This window comes from Helianthus annuus, chromosome 4, assembly GCF_002127325.2.
Source record: "Helianthus annuus cultivar XRQ/B chromosome 4, HanXRQr2.0-SUNRISE, whole genome shotgun sequence".
Lineage (NCBI taxonomy): Eukaryota > Viridiplantae > Streptophyta > Magnoliopsida > Asterales > Asteraceae > Helianthus > Helianthus annuus.
In genome coordinates this window covers 74,490,357-74,511,413 of record NC_035436.2, presented here as the reverse complement: position 1 = coordinate 74,511,413, position 21,057 = coordinate 74,490,357, and the positions used below count along the sequence as shown (strand labels likewise).

Below are 21,057 nucleotides of genomic sequence, written 5' to 3'. Positions count from 1 at the left end.
TAAATTTAATATGTAAACTTAGGAAGATGCTTTGTTCGAAGGTTTCTAGGCAACGCTTGCGACGGCTGACCCTTGGATTTTTATTAAGGAAATAAATTAACTTCCGAAAATTATATGGATGTTTTTATAATAAACACATAATTGGAAAGTATTTCCTTAGGATCAAATTACTTTAAATTTAAATATGTGAACTCACCTTCCTTTGTGTTGACATTGATACCATGTGAAAAAGAGATAATCTTTTATAACCAAATCATTAAGTACAAAGATTTAACCCAAACAAGGTATCAAACACGGTGTAAATCATCGATTACAAGTAGCTAACAGAAGCAGATCTTCAACCGAAGAATCTGCACAATATATTGATCAACAGCTTGATGAGATGAACTTGAACAAGAGGAGACAACAACAGCCTTTTGAGGAATGTTCTAGAGAGCATCAAAGATCGCTGCAACCTTTTTATTTTGGGATAAAGAAACAACAGAGGAATAGAGGAAATTTATAGGCGAGAGAACCCTAGAGACGAGCCCAATGAGGAGACCAGCAGCAGCCCAAAGAAGCAGCCCAAGATATGAAAAGAGCCCAACTGAACCTCACAAAACACATGACAAAAAAAGGAAAAGATATGAGAGAATTGAATTGGAAAATATAAAAGATTTATATATTTTAACAATAACCCAACTCCAATCTAGACTACAATAATGAAATCTTTAATGATTTTATACATGACAAATCAAAAGATTTTCAGTGATGCCGTTAGCTAACTTGATGAAAGTAAGATCCGGGGTACGTGCAGAAACCAGATAGGTAAATTCATCACCTGACGGTTGTCTACCAACTTTTCCATGAATCACTAATAACTCATTCAGCTATGTATATTTCTGGCAGATCGCCATGGCACGATCACACGCATATTGATGACGAACAATATGAAATCTGATTGTTTATTGTTTATTGTACTTTCATTGGTCATGTGTGTCAAAGAAAAAAAAAACATAAGACAACATTTATGTTGGCATATGATCAAATAGTGTCGCACACGAAACAATTTTATCGTGCACGTGTTTATAAATAGTTTTAAACATGTACTATAATTAGTTAAACCTATAGTTATTTTGTGTATCTATTGATTTACTCATCTATTTTGATTCAAACTTTGATATTGAGCTTATCTGATTTCAGGAACACAAGAATCCTTACTTTTTTGCTATTTAGGAATTGCACGAGAGATGAAATTATTTGGCATGTGGAAGAAAAGGATACAACAATTTCTCATGATCTTTCATGATGAAGATCCACAAAACAATGACCTCATATTACCATAAGAACATGTGTAGTGGAAGGGGAAGATAATGCCTTCACCCTAGGGTGTTTGCGTCGGTCCAATCAGCAAAAGGGCATTATGGCGCATTATGTTAAAAAGAGGTGGTAGGGGGATGTGGGTTATGGGGCATTATGTTAAAAGGGGGTATAAATATAATTAAATAAAAAAAAACCTTCAAAAAGTGCTATTGGCCAAAAACCTTCAAATAATGCCATTTTAGCGTTATTCAAAACACGCCAGGGGGGTTTTTTGCGAAAACACGCCGGATCACGCATGGGGGGTGAGGGGAGGGCGTTTTGGGGAGAGAAAACGTCAGGATCTAGCCCACTACGGATGGTCTAATAAAACATTAAATACTTATCTCTCCTTCCGTTATATACTCTTTTTAATTATTAGTTAACACTACGCCAAAAAAGGCTTACGGCCACACAAAAAAAGAGTGACCATACGCCTTTTGTCACACTTTTTTTTTCAACTCAAGTGTGACCAAAGGTCCAGTCATTATAGGTATCATACGGCCACATTCACGTTTAGTGGCCGTAGCAACTTTAAAGTGTGGCTAAAGGGTACCACTATCTCTTGCTGGAAATCAGACATTATGTACAATAAGTGTGGCTAAAGGGTAACAACAGCCACATGAATTTATTGTAAATGTGGTTGTTTCTATTATATAGTCACTTAAAAGTTTGTTTTAGCCACATCAATTAAAAAAATGTGGCAGAAAGAGTTGTTGTAATTAAGCATTCCATTTATTAAGTAAGACTTAATGTTTGGAACGGCCACATGAACTCACTGTAAGTGTGACCGTTTTATTATTTAGTCATATCTGTTTACTATAACTGTGGCTAAAAAATATTTCTAGACACTAAAAACAACTTTGTAATTTTATATGTGACTATTGTCTAACCTTTAGTCACGCATAAAATTTTGTAATTTTAAGTGTGACTATTGTTTAACCTTTGGTCACACTTTTTTTTTTTCACATGACATATGTTATTATTCCATCACACAAAAGTAATAAAGTGATGATAGCGTGGCTAATGTTTATGTAAAGCTACATGAAGTTTTGTGGTTTTAAGTGTGGCAATGGCTAATATTTGGTCACTTATAATTTACTTTCTCATGACATTTGCTATCATTTCGTCACATAAAGTAAGGATAATGTGGCTAATGATTATGTAAAGCCACATAAAACTTTATGATTTTATGTGTGGCTATCATCTAACCTTTGGCCACACAAATTTATTTTGTGCATTACAGATGCTATCATTCTGTCACATAAAAAAATCAAAATAAGGATGGTGTGGCTAAAAGTTATGTAAAGCCACATGAAATTTTTTTTCTAGGTGTGGCCATTGTGTAATCTTTAGTCACACATAATATTTTTTACCCATGGCGTTTGCTAATATTTCGTCACACCAAAATAAACACAATGGCGATGATGTGACTAATGATCAAGTAAAGCCACATGAAATTTTGTAATTTTAAATGTGACTATTGTCTAACCTTTGGTCACACATAATCTTTTTTACCCGTGACAATTGCTAACATTTCGTCACGGCAAAATAAACAAAGTGACGATGATGTGACTAGTAATTATGTAAAGCCACATGAAAATTTGTAATTTTACTATGTGACTATTGTTTAATCTTTGGTCACACATAATTTGTTTTTACATAATGTTTACTATGATTTTGTGACACAAAAAGATAAAATGACAATGGTGTGGCTAATGTTTATGTAAAGCCACATGAACTTTTGTCCTTTTAAGTGTGGCTTATGGCTAACCTTTAGCCACACATGTATTCCAAATAATAAAAAACAATAATAGACATGAGAAAACCAAAAACCAAATAATATTAAAATTAATAAATCAAAATCTGTGCACGATGATACCAAAAACTAAACTTCTAATCAAAAACTATCTACAAATGTTGCAAAAGGAAATGATTGTAAACATAAAATAAGTACTAGTTTAAAGTGTTTTTCTTGTTCTTCTTGCTCCCTGTTTTTTGTTGCCATCTAGCGTTGTAAAACACATCTTTTGCTTTTTAGCGACTTGAGTTGTAGTGTTTTGTGTTTGAATGCTTGATAGATTTGGTATCTGAAGCAAAAAACATGAAAACAAATATCAATAGCTAGAGTAATTAATCATATATTAATAAAGAACAAACCTTTTGGCTAGTTTTGACAAGGTATTTTGGCCAAGCAACAAAAGTATTTAGTGCATCCCCAACTGTTTTGACCTCACATGATTCTACCGGTAGAAATGCTGCTTCTTTTACAACTTTATCAATAGAAACTCTATAGCAATTATCTTGTAGTGGAACTCCATGAATGCTTTGTTTTCCCGTTGACAAATGAATTGTACCATAAGCCACACAGTTGTTCATATTTATAGTATATAGAGTACACTTGATCTACAAAAAAAATATTTTATATTAACATCTTAAGGTTAAAATCAATATAAATATGTATTTCGTAACACATACCTCTAGGACATTTGTTGAATGTGTATTATGTATATTTTCTTGTGATTCCAACTGCGATGATGTCCCAAGAAGTGAAGTCTCTTGCGTAGACAAAACATCTTTTTTCTAGTTTTCACATTTTCCTAAAAACTTTGAATTAATTAAGTTATAGATAATCAACAATCACACATAAAAACTATAAAAAATACGAAATTGTCAAACACTTACCGTTATCATTTCTTTTTGCACCATTTTAGAAGTGTTAGCATGAGAAGTGACTTCTGTTTGCACTACTTTACTTATATGTTAGATGTGGTAACATTAGTATTGTCCTTTGATCCAGTACTATTGTTCATATATTTTACCTACAATTCAAATAAATGTGTTATGAGATATCAATAATTACATGGGAAATTATAAAAAAATAATGAAATTATCATACTTACTGTTGGTGCCATTTCTTTTTGCACTATTTTAGATGCGGTAGCATTGGCCTTATGCTTTGATCCGTCATGTTTATCCAAAGAATTTACCTACAAAATGTAACAAGGAAGCAATACAGATAATACGATTCGATAAAACAGGGAAAATTTCTAAAATTGTAATGCACATGGTAAATTTATATAAATAGGTTGCTATTTATGGCAGCTAACAATGGTTAACATTTGAAAACTATTAAGGTATTAATTTGCTAATAAAATAAGTCACTTACTTGTGTTTGTGACATTTTGTCTGCAGATAATGAACATATTTGTAATGTTTGTCCTTGTGCAGCCAGATGAGCTAAAACTTGATTAAGTGTGTTATTTGTTTCTGCCATCTGCATCGAAGGGGTCTTAATTTGTTCATCTTTTTTCCCACGCTCAAGTCTCTCGTTATGTAGTTGAAACTCCAGTTGTGCAATTCGTTCTTTTGATGATCCTTTTGTTCGAGGACTCTGCCAATATCTACTAGAAGTCACTCCATAACCAACAATACCCACCTTTTTCTTTGCCAAATACTAATGTGAGTGCATCCGTGCCCGGATCAAGGTTCACGGATCCATCTTTAATTTGCGTTTCAGTGTCAATCTGTAGAAATTGTTAACAAACAAACATGTATTATAGTAATTAAACATAAACCAAAAAAGTTTAAAGTTGAACTTACTCATTTATTAGCTATGTCTTTTACATCAACATTCTTGTATTCTCCGTTTTTGTTTTCCCTTGCTTTCCTCCACATTAAAGCACGAGAGGGGGTCTCATCAACTGAAAGTTCGTTATTTTGTACGTTGTAATATATACAACAAAAATAACGGACACACATGATGTGCGTGAAGTGTGTTATATTTTAGATGTACAATTAAGCCCTTTGTACACTTTTAACCAAGTTTTAAATTTATAAAACACGATATTCACTAACACTAAACACACATATGGGCAAGTGCACCCATCGTGGACGTAGTATAGTGTTGGTAAGATACCGAGGTCGTCCAAGGACACAAGAGCTTTTAATACCGGTTTATCCTCAACGTCTAATCAAATCAAAAAGTGAGAAAAATGTTTTAAACTAAGAAAAATAAAAACTAACTAAAATGCTGAAAATAAAAATAAAATAAAAACAGATAGACAAGATGAATCACTTGGATCCGACACGTGTATTAGTATAACCTTTGATTATTTTCGCACTTTTGCACTTGTTTAAGAGATTATCTTAGTTATTGTAGTAGGCCCCTCTTTTGAAGGCGACGTTACCCTCAACCCAGTAGTTTGAGTCAGCAAGGATACAATCCTAAAGGGTCGGATTATTGAAAGATAATAAATTAAGTTATTAATGCAAATTGTGGTAGGCCCCGCTTTTGGCGGTGACGTTACCCTCGGCTAAGTAGTCTGAGTCAGCAGGGATACAGTCCTAAATAGCCGGGTTATAGTATTAATAGTAGTTAACTTATGAGGGGGTCAAAGAGTTTGGATCCCCGCCATCCAATACCTATGGGCATTGAAGGAGATCCTACTAAATTTGACCCAGGTCCCAAGCAGGACCTCTAAACGCTGAACAAGGGCAAGACCCTTACCAAACCGTTCCCTTAACCCCCGACCAGGTAGCCAACATACCTCCATATAGACCGTGGAGATATGAATGGTGAAAATCTTTTATTTTATATAGACAGTAAAATAATGCCAAGACACCACGGACAAACGATAAGGAAAGATCACCTTCAACATAAGTAACTAGTTATTAAAGTCATTAATACAAAACCAAATAAAAAGTGCAAAAGATTAAAAATAAAAAGTATTATACTAAACACTTGTCTTCACCAAGTGATGTAAGAGACTTAGGCAAACATGGCCTTGATTGTCAAGAACTCTTACGATCAATCTTGGATCCCGAGACGACTCACACACTCTACGATGGACAATGGATGATGGTAGTGGATGATGGTGTTATGGTGGTGGTGGGTGGTGGATGAGGTGTGAGAGAGGTGGTGTGTCAAGGGATGAGAGAGAATGAAGCCAAGCTCCTCTATTTATAGGCTGAACAGAAGGCTGGACACGGCCCCATGTCCGCTGGACACGGCCCCGTGCCCGCCTGACACTTTCTCTCCTCATTAATTGTAATTGCGAATTACAATTAATGCGCCTGCTGTACTTTCACCACGCCCCCGTGCTCGCTGGACACGGCCCCGTGGTGGGCAATGGAAGCTTCTACTGGTTTGTCTTTTCTGCTGCTTCCTGGGCACGCCCCCGTGTTCGCTGGACACGGGGCGTGTTCAGACTCTGTTTCTTCTCCTTTGCCTTGGGAGGTGCCGTTGAGGGTCCGGGCAGTCCACTTTTGTTCCTTTTCTTGTATTTATGGTAGAATTAGCTGTCTTTTTGCTTCTTTTGTGATTTTGAGCTCATTTCATCCTGAAAATACAAAAGGAAGACAAAAACACTCTTTTTCCAACATTAGTACTTAAAAAGGGTTAGTTTTATGCCTTAATTGATGTGATTTATATGTTGCATTTTACATACATCAACACACATCAGACATACAAACAAAAAATCATTATAAGCACAAAAAAAACAAACTTTAATTGAAGAAATGAAGTTACCAGTTTGTCTTTTAGATAAGCATACCCTCCTCGTCCCAAGTGATGATCATAAACGTATTTTGTGTGACAACCGGTGATTAACGCCTTCTAATTACGTGATTAACAAACGTTTAAGACGGTAAGAAATAGTGTTTAAGGCACAGATTAACTAAATTAGGCTACTGGAATGCCTAGGGACGCTTATCCGACGTTACAATGCGTGTACGGTGATTTTGGGAAATTCTGCTGAACGATAAACGAAAACGAACTGACACCGTACAAAATACTGACCACGCCGACAAATACGAAGTTTATACGTATTACTTATAGTTATGAATGTGGTTTTGTGAAATATTATCCTTTCGAATGACACAAAGCGCAAATGTTAACGAAAAACACGGAAACAGTAACGAGCTGACAATCAACGATGAAACGGAAGCACCAGACTCGAATTTCTGTCTCAGTATTAGTATATTATGACATATTTAGCTTCGTTTTTAAATTTATTACCCGTAGTTGAAACCGGATCGAAAAAACAGATGAAAAACGGCAACGACGTGTTTTACCCGGTTTTACCGAAATCGATGAACGGACGCGCACACGACCTATACCGGAACTATTTTACGCATTTTAAATCTAAAAATTTAACTTACGACACTACGGAGAGTTCGGGTCCTGATAACGTGTCTCGTAGGAATTACGGGCTACATAAACTTAGGGATTGGGCTTGTGGGCCTTGGGCCCAAGCCCAAAGCCCATTAACTAAAACCCTAACTATATAAGTGTTGTGATAATCTTATCCTCACTTCATTTGAAACCAAACAAAAAAAAAACACACGCCTACATCTGCTTTTCTTCATCTCCTTGTTTGAAAGCAAACCCCTAGCACATAGTGATAGCATACCCTATCATCATTCAAAAGTTGAAAACACAAATCAAAGGCACACCTGTGCTCTCTGCTTCTCATTCAAACAACATACAGCCACAACCTTCGATCACTAGTCGACACCCCACCCCCTTCACTTCTCCCTCTTGATTTCTCTATCGACGAGCACAGGGGAGTCCGATTGGACTCCGGTGACGTTTTCCTCCGGTCACACACCCCCGCACCATCTCTACACACCCCCCAATCGGCGGACCAGCTGTTAATGGTGTTACCAGCCGGCGACAACATAACCGTCAAACACCCCTCTTTGGCGACTCCTGCCTACGACACACACATCTGGTACATTAAGAGAGAGAGAGATAGATCGGGACGCGAAGAATAGAGGGCCGACACCCTCTCGCCGGCGACGGTGCCACTATTACAGCGGTGGTGGTGGTGGTGTTCAGACGTGGTTGGTGATGACGACGATGATGATGATGTTGACCAGTCAACGGCGGGGATGGCGTTTTTCCGGCGACTGCTGGTGGTGGCGGAGGGATTCCACAGCAGAGCTCCGGTGAGCTCTCGTATACTTTACATTTCTTTTTCTTTCTTTCTTTCTTCCTACAGTTAAAAACGTTTCAGGTTGGGCTTGGGTTTTGACTCGGGTCCGACTTGATCGAACAGGTTCGGGTCAAGGATGATGTTCGGTCAACAAAGTCAGACTAGTCAACACGTCGGTTGACTGGTCAACGCTGGTCAACTGGGGTCTCGGTTTCGGTCAACGATAGTCAACAGCAGTCAACGGATTGGTTTCGGGTCAGAATTTGGTTAGGGTTTCGTGGCACGGTCGGTCTGGGTCAACTCAGTTCGATGTTCGGGTCAACTGGTCAACGCAAGACGCGGTAAAGTTTAGACGACGTGAGCTCTAATTTCGTTGTTTATACATATTACACTTTACGCGAACCGAGCTCGAACCGATACCTTTAGCGATTACTACGTTTTATTTTGGCGTATTTGATGGAAATTTATTATATATTGATTGAATTGATTGAAAATTGTTGCGATTTGGTTAAAATAAATCGACACTTTAGTTGTCGGGATCGTCCAAAAACAGAGGAAGCTCTGTCCGTTTTTTTGTTAAAAACCCGATAAACGAAACGTATTTTGTTATAAAAACGACACCTATCGGAATTCAAGGTATTTTATAGAAATAAATATAAGTGTATACTTATTTCTAACGGCGTTCTATAACATATCAAACGGAGTTGTAATATTCGAAAAACATGAGTCATGAGTTTACGAAGCTTGATATTTATATAAAACAAATATAGTTATTCAAGTTTATTTCAAAACAACGACAAATCTAATAACTTCGTGTAGTTTCGTAAAATAAATATAATTGTTATATTTATTTCAATCGGTGCTAATTCGTTTACTTTTACGAAAAAAAATATATAATGTTCTATGTTTATTTTAACGTCGTTAATCGCATAATTTTCATACAAAAATATAGTTATAGTTATTTCAAACGACTATTATTTGATGATTACTTACAAAAATATAATTAGTTATATTCGTTATAACCGTTGTTTATAACCTGTATCTAATTCAAGTTTTCGAATTATATATATATATATATATATATATATATATATATATATATATGGATGTATATATATTTATCTATTTGTTTCCATCCTACGAAAACTACAACGGTAAATTACCGAATCACATACGACACTCGAATATGTACCATTTCATCTATGCCCTTTTATTCGCGATGACTAACACGACTTCGTAAGTATATTTATATTTATATATATATAAATACATATTTTATAATACTCAAAAGCTAAGTCGATTTCGCGACTTAGTTTTATCTCGACTATAAACGGGATCAAATAACCATAAGTTGATTATTTCAAACCAAAATAATAACACTTTTTAGAATCGTTTTGTTAACGATTCGGTAGAGCTCGGACACGTAGTTTAGCTACGTCAATTTAGTTAGAAACTTATAATTATTCCTTGATTAGGAATGCTTTAGTTGCACGCTAGCGAGTTCACATTCGTGGGATGACACTACGGAATCACATTTAGCTAGCTATGCACAGGAATATACAGGTGAGTTCATAACCCCCACTTTTTTACGGTTTTACATTTTTATAAATGTTTCGGGGGTGGAAAGACATGCAAGTTTTTGCAAAAGCAAACAATATTTCGATAAACGAAAACACATATTTATAAACCATGTTGCAAATGAATTTCGACAAACTCGAAAGGTTTACGAAAGGTTTATACTAAACATACCGGTTTTACAAAACAAACGCGTATTTTCGCAAACGTGCATGATTTTCATGACTAGAGACGAGAATGTCCTAGTTACAACAACGGGACTGGGTTGGCCTGCGTACGAAAAACGAGACAACTCAGTGAGATCATGTCCCCCCTTTTCTTTCAACGTTTCGGTTTACAACTTTCGGGGGGAAATACATGTCAAACTTAGGTATGATTAAGTTATGGAATGAACTCTTAGATCATGTGAGCATAGGCTGTAACTGAGGTGCCATTAATCCTTTTGAGGACCAAGGAACAAAGGTTAGATCTAATGGGTACGGGCGAGCCCCACTCACGGTCCATGGGTGACCACTTAGAGTGCTGTTGTGTCCCAGTCGAGGTTATTCGACACTAAAAATTGCCTACGCGGGTTGAGTACCTCCTATGTCGTCGCATATATTAATGTCCTCGCGAAACATTAATGATCAACATGTTCATAGACGCTTTTCATACCAACTTACAACACTAAAACTTTCAAATGTTTTTAATATACATTTGACGCAAACTCATAATACATGTATTTACAAATTTGACAACGCTTTCAACTTATGTACAAATAAGAGGACGCGTTAGTCCTACTTACAAAGACTCTCGTGGGCTAGACTCACAACTTTCATATATCATGCCGAGAAAATGTTTTTTTCTATATTTTCTCAACAAATTTTAAACCGGTAAACAAAAAGATCTATTTTAAATCTTTTCAAAACAAACTATGAACTCGCTCAACTTTATGTTGACTTTTTCACATGTTCTTTCTCAGGTTGCATTTTCAAAACTATGGATCGGTTCGAATAGGAGAACCCATGGGAATTCGAGTACTTAGCGGCGTTCATTTTCTAGAAGTCTTAGCTAATTGCTTCCGCTGTGCAATGAAGATACCGGTCCAGTCACGCCATGCTCTAATAATTTCGGGGTGTGACAGATTGGTATCAGAGCTATAGGTTTCAGCGAATTAGGTTTCTGTAGAGATACCTAGGCTTTAACCTCACTATTCTCTGGGGACTTAGATATCAAGAATTGAACACATATAGAACGCCTAAGACTCGAATATGGTTCCAACCGTTGCCAAGAACAATGAGTCAACTGCTTTGATTTTAAACATATACAAATGTTGTGTTGATACACAGTACACGAAACAATTACACACATAAAGCAGGACTTTGAGAGTTGTGGTAACACACATTTAGGACATCTGGAAAACTTATGACAACATTCATTAAAGGTCCTCACTTAGAAACCGTGACTAACAACTCGGGCAAACACCATTATATTATGTTGTCGATGCTATCTTACTTACCCCAGCAGGTAACCTACGCGGAACAAAACTCTAGTGCACACGAATACATGAAACTCAAGTTATACGTCAATGGATGTCGGAGCACATTGCATTCTACGCAGAACGAAACGCTAGTGCACAAGTATACATGAAACTTAAGCTATACGTCAGCGGACGTCGAAGTACATCGCACATAACTTTCAAGGCAAGGCCTTTGAAAAACATGATTGAGCACGACAACAACGATGCTAATCTCGTCAGCGGGAGAAGATTTCACAACAGTCGATACTTACTCTGAAGAGACTCACAATTGTTGGCGCTGCAAAAGAAGTCACACGTCTTCACATTCCCCCTATTTCATTTATGGCGATTACGCTATGTTCGACATTCCATGGTAAGGTCAACTAACAAACGGTTATCACGCGAAATTCCAGGTAAAGTCCTTAAATTTCTTTTGTTGAAATTTCGACTTCTTGCATATTGTGAGTAGATTTTTGCATTTCTACTCCCCCTAATGGCCATTACATCACGAAAATTTTATTTCATGATAACGAACACTTAATTACTTCATTCTTGACAAATTCATACGTTACACATGCGTTGTTCGTTAAGCATGTGGCTTCACTCGAAATTGTTGCTTTATCAACGATCAATATTGTTTCGCTATGTCGATTATTGCATTGTGATTTGGATGATTTCATTGTTGCAAAGCGTTAGACTTCTTGATGTCGAGTCAACGAAACTTGTTGAAACTCTTTTCCTTTTCAAGCTACATACATGGTTTTTCGTTGTGGCCATGTCGAAACTTTCTTATTGATATATGAATTCATTGTTGGATTATGTTTCAACCAAGTTCAATTGATTGAACTTGCTCGTAATATATATTTGATTCAAGATTCCATATGATGGATTGAAGCCATCATATTCGAAATAATCCCAACAAGCACTTCATTTGCTTTGAACCATAACAGGCTTGTTTGGTCTTTGACTTCATTGAATCGTTTCATTGATCACGATCACCTTGTGGTGGCGTTTTTCACAAGTTTGAAGCTTGCGCTAATCTCGTTGCTCACATAATGTACGGATTTAATTATTTACTTATTTGTTTATTGATATTAAATCCGCTTTGTTGGTTTATCATATTAAAGAAATCTTAATACAATCGTGTGTTAAGATAATGGTACACAAATTCATGTCATATTCCGGTGTACCCCTTAACGGTTCTATCATCATCGATCGAACATATTGTGATATTTATTGATTTCCATCTTCGATCGAAAAACGTTATTCATCTGTTTCATTTTCAATTGAAAATCCTTTGAGATTTGTTTGAAACAAATATTCAGATTCACTTCGTTGAACCTCGCATCTAATTTCAAAACACGGTGAACTTGTTCTGTCACCACTATTATTGAATTATTTCAATCGCTACGACACCTTGTGGTGTCAGTATAAACTTGTAGCTTGGGCTAATCACGATCAATTGCTTCATGCGAAACTACGTATGCTCGTTTTTTGACTAATCACTCAAATAGTCTTAATGCAACTATGTATTAAGGCGATGATACACCCGGTTCGGTTGTATTCCATTTCGGTGTATCCGTGCAACTCAACAATGTCAACACGTTGATTTTATCTTATTCATTTATTGGTTCAATAGTTGACAAATCATGATTCCATTTATTTGAGCTTGAAATTTGAGTTTCAATCATACAATAACCAATGCAAGTTTCCGTTGGTAGTGAATTCTATGGTTTCAAAACTGATATGCATATTGTGAATGTTCATTTGGAATTCTTTTGGTCGAAATTCCTCTTTTATTGAACCCCGTAAACTTGATCACATTGGTGATAGTATCACTACGCTTCGTTCACTTGACATCGATTTCTGGAACAACTTCGTTGAACCGCTGGGCTCTTATTGATGCAAAATGTCTTTACATTCACATAATCTGAATAAGTTTTGATTCGATTATGCGGTTATTCACTTTGGTATTATTCGGACTTACCTAGGAACGACACAACTCTGAGGAGATAACATAGACTAAATTTCGAGGACGAAATTTCTGCAACAGGGGGAGAATGTGACAACCGGTGATTAACGCCTTCTAATTACGTGATTAACAAACGTTTAAGATGGTAAGAAATAGTGTTTAAGGAACAGATTAACTAAATTAGGCTACTGGAATGCCTAGGGACGCTTATCCGACGTTACAATGCGTGTACGGTGATTTTGGGAAATTCTGCTGAACGATAAACGAAAACGAACTGACACCGTACAAAATACTGACCACGCCGACAAATACGAAGTTTATACGTATTACTTATAGTTATGAATGTGGTTTTGTGAAATATTATCCTTTCGAATGACACAAAGCGCAAATGTTAACGAAAAACACGGAAACAGTAACGAGCTGACAATCAACGATGAAACGGAAGCACCAGACTCGAATTTCTGTCTCGGTATTAGTATATTATGACATATTTAGCTTCGTTTTTAAATTTATTACCCGTAGTTGAAACCGGATCGAAAAAACAGATGAAAAACGGCAACGACGTGTTTTACCCGGTTTTACCGAAATCGATGAACGGACGCGCACACGACCTATACCGGAACTATTTTACGCATTTTAAATCTAAAAATTTAACTTACGACACTACGGAGAGTTCGGGTCCTGATAACGTGTCTCGTAGGAATTACGGGCTACATAAACTTAGGGATTGGGCTTGTGGGCCTTGGGCCCAAGCCCAAAGCCCATTAACTAAAACCCTAACTATATAAGTGTTGTGATAATCTTATCCTCACTTCATTTGAAACCAAACAAAAAAAAACACACGCCTACATCTGCTTTTCTTCATCTCCTTGTTTGAAAGCAAACCCCTAGCACATAGTGATAGCATACCCTATCATCATTCAAAAGTTGAAAACACAAATCAAAGGCACACCTGTGCTCTCTGCTTCTCATTCAAACAACATACAGCCACAACCTTCGATCACTAGTCGACACCCCACCCCCTTCACTTCTCCCTCTTGATTTCTCTATCGACGAGCACAGGGGAGTCCGATTGGACTCCGGTGACGTTTTCCTCCGGTCACACACCCCCGCACCATCTCTACACACCCCCCAATCGGCGGACCAGCTGTTAATGGTGTTACCAGCCGGCGACAACATAACCGTCAAACACCCCTCTTTGGCGACTCCTGCCTACGACACACACATCTGGTACATTAAGAGAGAGAGAGATAGATCGGGACGCGAAGAATAGAGGGCCGACACCCTCTCGCCGGCGACGGTGCCACTATTACAGCGGTGGTGGTGGTGGTGTTCAGACGTGGTTGGTGATGACGACGATGATGATGATGTTGACCAGTCAACGGCGGGGATGGCGTTTTTCCGGCGACTGCTGGTGGTGGCGGAGGGATTCCACAGCAGAGCTCCGGTGAGCTCTCGTATACTTTACATTTCTTTTTCTTTCTTTCTTTCTTCCTACAGTTAAAAACGTTTCAGGTTGGGCTTGGGTTTTGACTCGGGTCCGACTTGATCGAACAGGTTCGGGTCAAGGATGATGTTCGGTCAACAAAGTCAGACTAGTCAACACGTCGGTTGACTGGTCAACGCTGGTCAACTGGGGTCTCGGTTTCGGTCAACGATAGTCAACAGCAGTCAACGGATTGGTTTCGGGTCAGAATTTGGTTAGGGTTTCGTGGCACGGTCGGTCTGGGTCAACTCAGTTCGATGTTCGGGTCAACTGGTCAACGCAAGACGCGGTAAAGTTTAGACGACGTGAGCTCTAATTTCGTTGTTTATACATATTACACTTTACGCGAACCGAGCTCGAACCGATACCTTTAGCGATTACTACGTTTTATTTTGGCGTATTTGATGGAAATTTATTATATATTGATTGAATTGATTGAAAATTGTTGCGATTTGGTTAAAATAAATCGACACTTTAGTTGTCGGGATCGTCCAAAAACAGAGGAAGCTCTGTCCGTTTTTTTTGTTAAAAACCCGATAAACGAAACGTATTTTGTTATAAAAACGACACCTATCGGAATTCAAGGTATTTTATAGAAATAAATATAAGTGTATACTTATTTCTAACGGCGTTCTATAACATATCAAACGGAGTTGTAATATTCGAAAAACATGAGTCATGAGTTTACGAAGCTTGATATTTATATAAAACAAATATAGTTATTCAAGTTTATTTCAAAACAACGACAAATCTAATAACTTCGTGTACTTTCGTAAAATAAATATAATTGTTATATTTATTTCAATCGGTGCTAATTCGTTTACTTTTACGAAAAAAAATATATAATGTTCTATGTTTATTTTAACGTCGTTAATCGCATAATTTTCATACAAAAATATAGTTATAGTTATTTCAAACGACTATTATTTGATGATTACTTACAAAAATATAATTAGTTATATTCGTTATAACCGTTGTTTATAACCTGTATCTAATTCAAGTTTTCGAATTATATATATATATATATATATATATATATGGATGTATATATATTTATCTATTTGTTTCCATCCTACGAAAACTACAACGGTAAATTACCGAATCACATACGACACTCGAATATGTACCATTTTATCTATGCCCTTTTATTCGCGATGACTAACACGACTTCGTAAGTATATTTATATTTATATATATATAAATACATATTTTATAATACTCAAAAGCTAAGTCGATTTCGCGACTTAGTTTTATCTCGACTATAAACGGGATCAAATAACCATAAGTTGATTATTTCAAACCAAAATAATAACACTTTTTAGAATCGTTTTGTTAACGATTCGGTAGAGCTCGGACACGTAGTTTAGCTACGTCAATTTAGTTAGAAACTTATAATTATTCCTTGATTAGGAATGCTTTAGTTGCACGCTAGCGAGTTCACATTCGTGGGATGACACTACGGAATCACATTTAGCTAGCTATGCACAGGAATATACAGGTGAGTTCATAACCCCCACTTTTTTACGGTTTTACATTTTTATAAATGTTTCGGGGGTGGAAAGACATGCAAGTTTTTGCAAAAGCAAACAATATTTCGATAAACGAAAACACATATTTATAAACCATGTTGCAAATGAATTTCGACAAACTCGAAAGGTTTACGAAAGGTTTATACTAAACATACCGGTTTTACAAAACAAACGCGTATTTTCGCAAACGTGCATGATTTTCATGACTAGAGACGAGAATGTCCTAGTTACAACAACGGGACTGGGTTGGCCTGCGTACGAAAAACGAGACAACTCAGTGAGATCATGTCCCCCCTTTTCTTTCAACGTTTCGGTTTACAACTTTCGGGGGGAAATACATGTCAAACTTAGGTATGATTAAGTTATGGAATGAACTCTTAGATCATGTGAGCATAGGCTGTAACTGAGGTGCCATTAATCCTTTTGAGGACCAAGGAACAAAGGTTAGATCTAATGGGTACGGGCGAGCCCCACTCACGGTCCATGGGTGACCACTTAGAGTGCTGTTGTGTCCCAGTCGAGGTTATTCGACACTAAAAATTGCCTACGCGGGTTGAGTACCTCCTATGTCGTCGCATATATTAATGTCCTCGCGAAACATTAATGATCAACATGTTCATAGACGCTTTTCATACCAACTTACAACACTAAAACTTTCAAATGTTTTTAATATACATTTGACGCAAACTCATAACACATGTATTTACAAATTTGACAACGCTTTCAACTTATGTACAAATAAGAGGACGCGTTAGTCCTACTTACAAAGACTCTCGTGGGCTAGACTCACAACTTTCATATATCATGCCGAGAAAATGTTTTTTTCTATATTTTCTCAACAAATTTTAAACCGGTAAACAAAAAGATCTATTTTAAATCTTTTCAAAACAAACTATGAACTCGCTTAACTTTAAGTTGACTTTTTCACATGTTCTTTCTCAGGTTGCATTTTCAAAACTATGGATCGGTTGGAATAGGAGAACCCATGGGAATTCGAGTACTTAGCGGCGTTCATTTTCTAGAAGTCTTAGCTAATTGCTTCCGCTGTGCAATGAAGATACCGGTCCAGTCACGCCATGCTCTGATAATTTCGGGGTGTGACATTTTGATCGTGCTGTTTTTCTCTTATTTGACACATCCTTACAACAAAATCTGTAATTTTTTCATTAGAGTTTAAAATTATATTTAAAATAAAATAATGATGAACATTAGAATAAAAGATTAAAACCTTAAACTCGTCTGATTGTGTATATGTTACAAACTTGTCCCAGTCTGTTTGCTCCACCATTGAACGATACCTCTTAGGAATTCGTGCAAGTTTCTTTGGTTTACCTAAGTTAGGTACTATGTATCCCGCATACACTTTTCTTCTAAATTTTCGAAACAGGTTACCAAGCCGAGTCATTACAAAATGCCTACGACATGCATCAATGTCATAAAAACGCTCCAATATATAATACAAGTTGTATGTTAGTCACATGAAAATGTAAAAATACATTTATAATTAAGAGAAAAGAATCAACCGTTATTTCCTCCCACAATTTATCCTTTACTTCTGTTGGCACTGTTTTCCATGCTAAAAACCTAAATCCCACATGTTCTCTTACTAGGTCTCCCAAAAAACTTGAAAATTCTGATCTATATTCCCCAGAAAACTTCTCCAATTCATCAAATGTAACTTTGTGTTTTTTTCCACCCGAGTTTGTAAATGTTGTTCGCATTTTTGGTAACCAGGTCAACCCCCTCTTCGGTGTTTTTGTTTTGTGTGCTGTCAAATCCATATCGGAGAAATCGCTTTCAGATTCACCTGTCAAATCCCTATCCGAGAAATCGCTTTCTTCTTCAACTTCCATGATGCTAGAAATGAGTTTGACAAAAGTTGTTATTATATACAATAAAGAGAATGAATAAATTTTCCAGAAATGAGAACTGGAACCGGACCGTTTAAAACTGGTTTGGAACCGGGTTAAATGGTTCTTGGTAGAACGGGTTGTCAACTAAATCCCTCAAAAAAAAAAAACACACACACACACACAAAATATACTCTGCTGATGTTCGCACTCAAATAAAAAACAAACAAAAAAGTAACCCGGAAAATCTAGACCTACTTTTTAACCATAAAAAAGACCAAGACTTTACCAAAGCAACCGTTTCAACTATTTTTAAAACCTTGCTGACAACTAAGTTGTTATCGGAAGTACGACAAGTAAATGAAAATCCAACCCAAACAAGAAAATCACAAGGGTAGAAGAGAAAAATTGAACAAATGTTATATAGCCAGCATGGTTACTTAACGATAAGCAGTCTGACTATCCCCACGGTCTAATACCCATATGCAAAATGTCATCAAACATGCATAAATAGATACTTAAATGATTCGAACACCCATGCTTAATTAAAGTTTACTGACGATAATGCTTAAAGTTTTACTTACATTGACTTACCTACACAAGAGGCCAACTACTAACATGTTTACCACTGGAAAGGTCTTAACGAAGTATTATATGTAAAACTAGAAGCATACATCACATGGAACTATTTATGTAATGCCAATATAAAGAAACCGGTACATCAAACGATTGTGCAGTGTAAAACATAGCTCCTGTTCTGATATCATAAAAATCACATTTTTACTCTTGGCTAATATTTCAACAAAGATGTAAAAAAACTAAAAACGGCTGCAATTCATGTTGAAAATGATATCATAAAAATCACATTCTTACTGTTGGCTAATATTTCAAAAAAACAAAATCACCTATGTGTTAATCATTCAACATATAATTAGTTAAATTAAAACGTTGAAATAACAATAATAATCAAAATCAAATAAAAAAACAACCGCAGTAGAACATGATTGAAGATGATTTAGCCCTAATTAACAAAATCAATTCTGCAATCAAAAGCAAGAACATATGCAGCAAACATTTAAAATCATATTGATGTCTATTCCAGCAGAAAAAGAACCTTAATCGAGCATAATTAAAGAGGAAGAATGGTTTCTTGATCGAGCAGTTTCTCTAGGGTTTCTTTAAGATTGAAGAGGATAACCCAGTTAGTTGTTCACATGTGGTATCAGTACGAGATGTGATCTGGGGATGAATTTTGGGAGGGGGATCTATTTAGGGTTAAAGGAAAATAGGGGGAAAGTAAAAATTAACATGTTTTAGGAAGGAGACACAAGAGAAAAGAGGAGGGAAATTAGAATTTTTTAGGGGGAGTGGTGGGAAACGAAAATTGAAGGTATATTTTTTCATATATTAGACAAAATAATAATAAATATGAAATTAGAACACGACCCGTTTAGCACACCTAAATAATATACCTAATCGTAATTAATTAATAATGATCATACTAATTTAGTCCCTATTGTTAGTGCAGTTGTCTTTCGACTACATCTTTGTTCGAGTTTTAGAGAGAGAGAAAGACAAGTCGCTACGAGTTTCACTACGAGATTGACTACGGCAATATCCAAGGGGGAGATTATTGATGCATTTATTGTCTATCGCCTTCGTCAATCCGAGTCGTAGTGAAAAGCCGGAAGGAATCAAGCGCATAATGTCATATTTAGTTAGAAATGGCAAGGTGGCAAACTTGTAATTAATGTGAACTTTCATTAAATAGCCTTGACCATATAAATAGGGGATTATGTCACTAGTTTAGTTAGTTTAGTAAGTTCTTGAAAGAGTTTAGGAGGAGACTTGGAGGAGAAGACTTTCTAGAGAGAGAAAGTAGAGAGAGAAAGTTGTATATTTGTGATTCTTGTACCGTACACGTCAAATTTAGCAATGGAATCACGTTAGTAGTACGTTATCGTGTGTTCGGTCACGTACGTTCACGGATTCCGCACGTGAAACGTTCGTTACGCAATCGAACGGTCGCAAAACCGGTCCTACACCTATTGGTCAATTTTCCTATGGTTCATCTTGTTTTTCGGGTCGTGTCCAAAATTCATACCCATATTCACTAGAGCAGTGTAACAAGTAATTCACCTTGATTGCCTCTAATTGACCATGATTGGGCCTAATTGACCATCATTGAGTTTAACAACCCTAACTAACTTTCATTGGGCCTAATTGACCTTTATTAAGCCTGACTAACTATCACTGGGCTAATTGACAATCATTAGGCCTAGTTGACCTTTTGAGCCTATTTGGCCACCATTGAGCTCAATAACCCTAACTGGCCTTCACTAGAGCATTCTAATAACTAATTCACCTTTATTGACCCTGATTAATCGTCATTTAGGTCAACAACCCTAACTGACCTTCATTGGGCCCAATTGACCCTCATTGAGCTTAACAACCCTAAATGGCCTTCATTAGGCCTAATTGACCTTTATTAGGCTCAACTAACTATCATTGAAGCTAACTGACAATCATTAGACCTAGTTGACTTTATTAGGCCTAATTGACCATCATTGAGCTCAAAATCCGCAATTAACCATCATTTGGCCTAATTGACCATAATTGGGTCTATTTGATCACCACTGGGCTTAGTTGGCCATCACTGAGCCTCAACAACTCTAATTGACCTTCATTGAACCTAGTTTACTATCGTTGGGTCTAATTGACCGTCATTGGGCCTAATTGACAATCAATGAGCTCAACAACCCTAACTGACCTTCATTGGGCCTAATTGACCTTTAAGAACCCAAATAACAATCATTGGGCCCAAATGACTGGTCTAATTGACCAGTTATACCAATTAACCGAACCGATTAT

General features: G+C 36.7%; 1 protein-coding gene and 3 long non-coding RNA genes across 4 annotated transcripts; all 4 read right to left on the bottom strand.

Annotated features, from left to right (window-relative positions):
* Positions 1-224: 224 nt before the first annotated feature.
* Positions 225-961, bottom strand: LOC110882367. Its single transcript, XR_002560073.2, has 2 exons — positions 821-961; positions 225-586 (listed from the first exon to the last, which is right to left on the bottom strand). It is a non-coding gene; the product is annotated as an uncharacterized LOC110882367 (long non-coding RNA).
* A 2,340-nt stretch (positions 962-3,301) lies between these two features.
* On the bottom strand, positions 3,302-4,144 carry LOC110882368. Its single transcript, XR_002560074.2, has 4 exons — positions 4,024-4,144; positions 3,817-3,938; positions 3,499-3,744; positions 3,302-3,428 (listed from the first exon to the last, which is right to left on the bottom strand). It is a non-coding gene; the product is annotated as an uncharacterized LOC110882368 (long non-coding RNA).
* A 129-nt stretch (positions 4,145-4,273) lies between these two features.
* On the bottom strand, positions 4,274-4,768 carry LOC118491672. Its single transcript, XR_004891852.1, has 2 exons — positions 4,508-4,768; positions 4,274-4,328 (listed from the first exon to the last, which is right to left on the bottom strand). It is a non-coding gene; the product is annotated as an uncharacterized LOC118491672 (long non-coding RNA).
* A 232-nt stretch (positions 4,769-5,000) lies between these two features.
* LOC110882324 lies at positions 5,001-19,466 on the bottom strand. The gene is made up of 6 exons (XM_022130375.2): positions 19,301-19,466; positions 17,860-18,193; positions 17,565-17,780; positions 17,441-17,475; positions 6,869-6,926; positions 5,001-5,042 (listed from the first exon to the last, which is right to left on the bottom strand). The coding sequence occupies exons 2-6, from the start codon at positions 18,187-18,189 to the stop codon at positions 5,016-5,018; spliced, it is 666 nt and encodes a 221-aa protein (XP_021986067.2). The 5' UTR covers positions 18,190-18,193; positions 19,301-19,466; the 3' UTR covers positions 5,001-5,015.
* Between the last annotated feature and the right edge of the window lie 1,591 nt (positions 19,467-21,057).